At 48.2% G+C, this 2,490-nt stretch overlaps 1 protein-coding gene across 1 annotated transcript; it reads right to left on the reverse strand.

Moving 5' to 3' along the window:
- Positions 1 to 413: 413 nt before the first annotated feature.
- LOC118846210 (zymogen granule membrane protein 16-like) lies at positions 414 to 1,943 on the reverse strand. The gene is made up of 3 exons (XM_036754506.1): positions 1,880 to 1,943; positions 1,094 to 1,229; positions 414 to 729 (listed from the first exon to the last, which is right to left on the reverse strand). Exons 1-3 carry the CDS (start codon positions 1,941 to 1,943, stop codon positions 414 to 416), a joined length of 516 nt encoding a protein of 171 aa, XP_036610401.1.
- Positions 1,944 to 2,490: the final 547 nt, after the last annotated feature.

Genomic DNA, 2,490 nt, shown 5'->3' on the forward strand with positions numbered 1-2,490 from the left:
CTTATCTGCAAGCTCCCACCCCTAGGGACCACCCAGCTAGCATCTGTCATCTCCCATCAGCAAAATGTGAATCCTGTTTTACTTGTATCTCTTCCCAAGGCTGGAAGAGGATTTCTCTCTCACTGAATGCAGGATCCTGTCTTCCTCCTGCTTTCAGTCTTCCCCCTCCTTTCCACCCTCTTTTGCGTCTCTCTTTCTCTTCTTCCCATTCCCTCCCTTCCAGACTCTCCAACTGCCCTCAGGTGCCTTTCCTGTTGCTTCCCTAGTCCCCTCTCTACCTCTAATCCCCATAAGGAACCTCCTCTCCCCTCCCCAAAGGGTACCCTGCTAGATTTTCACCCACCCCAAATTCCTGTGACTCTGCTAGGTTCTACAGAGCCTTTCCCCTCCCTCCACTATGCCCTGTCTGCCGATCAGGCCTTTGTGAGCTTGGGCTCATCCCAGTGAAAGCCGATGCCAGTGAGGCCATAGCTATTGTGGTGCCCACTGATGTAGCTCAGGAAGGCTCCTCGGTAGTGGGGAGAAGCATTGAAGGAGTAGCCTGCTGGCTGCCCAAAAGTGAAGACACGTCCCTGGTTGGTGATGAATATCAGTTGCTGGATGTAGTATGAGTAGTATTTGCCCAGGACCTGAGTGATCTTCTCATTCGTCTTCAGGAGAACCTCATGGCTCAGTCCTGCCTTGTAGCCATGTAGTTTGCTCCAGCTGTGGGCATACTGGAACTGGATGCTGTGGAGATGGAGGGTGAAAGTAAGTGGGAGAAGGAGCTGAGAAGGGTCAGGAGGGCAGGTGCCATCCCTAGGGCCCTTGAAATGAGCCAGTGCTCTCACACTAGTTCTGTAACAACATAGGTCAGGTGGGAAAGGGAGCTGGGGGAGAAAAGGGTCACTAACTGGAGAATTCATACTTGTAAGGAGAAACCTCTTTAGGGGCAAGTTAGGGGATGTAGTAGGAGGAGGTGGGAGGGGCCAGGAGGCCAGAAGTCCTGGGTGAGTAGACAGGATGGTCAGGAATACAAGGGAGGTACATCAGGATGGCACAGGGGAGGGAAATGACAAGCTGATAGAGGCTGCTGTCAGCCCCAGGTCCTTACCCATGGATGATCCCGCCACATTGTTCCTGGATTCGAAATCCAGTTATCCTGCCATTCCTGTGCTCCCCAGAGAGTGTAAAGCTGGTTCCCCCTCCATTTCCATATTCTCCAGAAAATGAGGACCCTCGGTGTTGACCTGGAAGCAGGAAAGGGAGAAGGACTGAGCAGTTTCTTTTCTCTAAAGGGAGCTAGATAGCAACAACTTACAAATATTGTGCATGTATTATTGGCCTCATTTTACAGATAAAGGCACTAAGACTAGAAGAGGTTAGATCTGAGTCTGTGAAGGCTGTAGACCAGATATACCACTCCTCCTCCCTGGGCAAGCTGCTTATACTCAATGTTGGTTTCATTTCCTTAAGCATTTCTTCAGGATTCACATTTCACAGTCACACATTCTGAAAGTTGGAAGAAACTTTAAAGATCATTTAAAAATATGAATTCTCCAGTTAGTGAACTAATTCATATTTTTAAATGATCTTTAATATTTGTAAGTTGGTCAGACTATGGGTTCAGGCACTGGATTCTCCATTGTATGCAAATTTCACAGTCCTCACAGGGTGCTGCCTGAGACTGAGTGGGAGATGGGAATAAAGGAAAGGACTGGTGATGTCAAGAATGGGGGCCAGCAATGAGATCAGTACTGAGAGGTTAAGAACAGGAATCAGAGATGAGGGCCAGGGATGGAGGCCAGTTCTGAGAGGTGAGTCAGGCATGGGAGAGATCATATGCAAAGGGTGGGATTGAACCAGTAGTAGGAAGAATGTTTGCAGAGGTATCACTCACCATGCTCCTCAGCTGTGACAGTCACCGGGAAGGTGAAAAGGAGGAATATCAGCATGGGCATCATCTGAAGCAAGGAGAAAGTGGAGGTCAATGCTGCCCAAAAGCTCTTTCCCCCAAAGCTTTATCTCCTCTAAAGCTAAGAATGTCAAGAGAATTTGGGGGTAGAGAACCCTTCTCCCCAAGAGCTTTGACTAAACAGATGAAGAGGCTGTGATCCTCCTCTAGAAATATTTAGGGAAGGGAGGGGGTTGTCATTTTAAGTCCTATCCACAGAACTCTGGGAAGCCTGAGAGAATCAGCATGCTCTTTCCCTTTGGAAGAATTTTGAAGAAGGCAGAGAAGGCATCAGTATTATAACCCTTGCTCCAGAAAGGGCTTGGGATATGGGTTCTCCAGGTGGATTCTCCCAAGATTAGGAAGGTGATGTAGTTGGTGTGGACCCACTGAAAGTCAAGAATTGAGAAGGGAGGGTCAATGTAAGCTTCCAAAGAATTCATCAGGAGAGTTGATGTGAGCTATTTGAGAATTTCCGAATGGAGTCACTATGAACTGTCTCACCTCTGTCTACACCCCCTACCCCCAAGAATTGGTAGTAATTTTAGTGACTGAGG

This window comes from Trichosurus vulpecula, chromosome 1 (genome assembly GCF_011100635.1).
Source record: "Trichosurus vulpecula isolate mTriVul1 chromosome 1, mTriVul1.pri, whole genome shotgun sequence".
Lineage (NCBI taxonomy): Eukaryota > Metazoa > Chordata > Mammalia > Diprotodontia > Phalangeridae > Trichosurus > Trichosurus vulpecula.

Bases quoted from the DNA above. Each gene is read 5' to 3' on its own strand.
- LOC118846210 (XM_036754506.1), bottom strand. From the start codon at position 1,943: ATGATGCCCATGCTGATATTCCTCCTTTTCACCTTCCCGGTGACTGTC. The intron at 1,230-1,879 runs GTGAGTGATACC...TCCTGCTTCCAG, and splicing joins TGTCACAGCTGAGGAGCATG to GTCAACACCGAGGGTCCTCA. The intron at 730-1,093 runs GTAAGGACCTGG...CCATCTCCACAG, and splicing joins TGTGGCGGGATCATCCATGG to CATCCAGTTCCAGTATGCCC.